This window comes from Oryzias melastigma, unplaced genomic scaffold (genome assembly GCF_002922805.2).
Source record: "Oryzias melastigma strain HK-1 unplaced genomic scaffold, ASM292280v2 sc01237, whole genome shotgun sequence".
In the NCBI taxonomy this organism is placed as follows: domain Eukaryota; kingdom Metazoa; phylum Chordata; class Actinopteri; order Beloniformes; family Adrianichthyidae; genus Oryzias; species Oryzias melastigma.
Window position 1 is genome coordinate 31,429 of NW_023417821.1, and position 392 is coordinate 31,820.

The 392-nt window shown below is 31.6% G+C and overlaps 1 protein-coding gene across 2 annotated transcripts in view; it reads left to right on the plus strand.

The window, feature by feature from the left end:
* Positions 1-392, plus strand: part of LOC112138636 (germ cell-specific gene 1-like protein) — a gene marked incomplete at its 3' end in the record, with an annotated part of 7,960 nt that extends 7,568 nt beyond the window's left edge. For both annotated transcript variants that reach the window (XM_036211219.1, XM_024261231.2), the window contains 1 exon segment: positions 359-392. In XM_036211219.1, the coding sequence (XP_036067112.1) occupies positions 359-392 (34 nt within the window).

The window sequence follows — 392 nt, forward strand, 5'->3', positions numbered from 1 at the left end:
AAAAAAAAAAAAAAAACTTTAATCACATAAAAAAAAGAAAACTATACTGTAGAGAAAATACTCTATACTAATTAGCTTTGGATAGCAATTTGCCCATCAATTCAAAGTAGAAGGGAAACTAGTAAAATGAAAAAATTGGAGCCATTTTGTTGTAAAAGAGCTAACCATTTCAATATGTGAAGGGTTAAACTATCTAGATGTGTAAAGAAGTTTAGATGCAGCTTAAAAGCACAAAAGTTTCTGAATTGTTTGAAAGCAGATCCAACCAGAAACATGCTACTAGCATCTTCAAGCTAATGGGTGATTTAAAATGTAAGGATCCAACTGAGACTTTTTTTTGGTCAAATCTTTTTCCCAGGTGATGATCAGGAGGAAAAGTGTCGCAGTTTCAT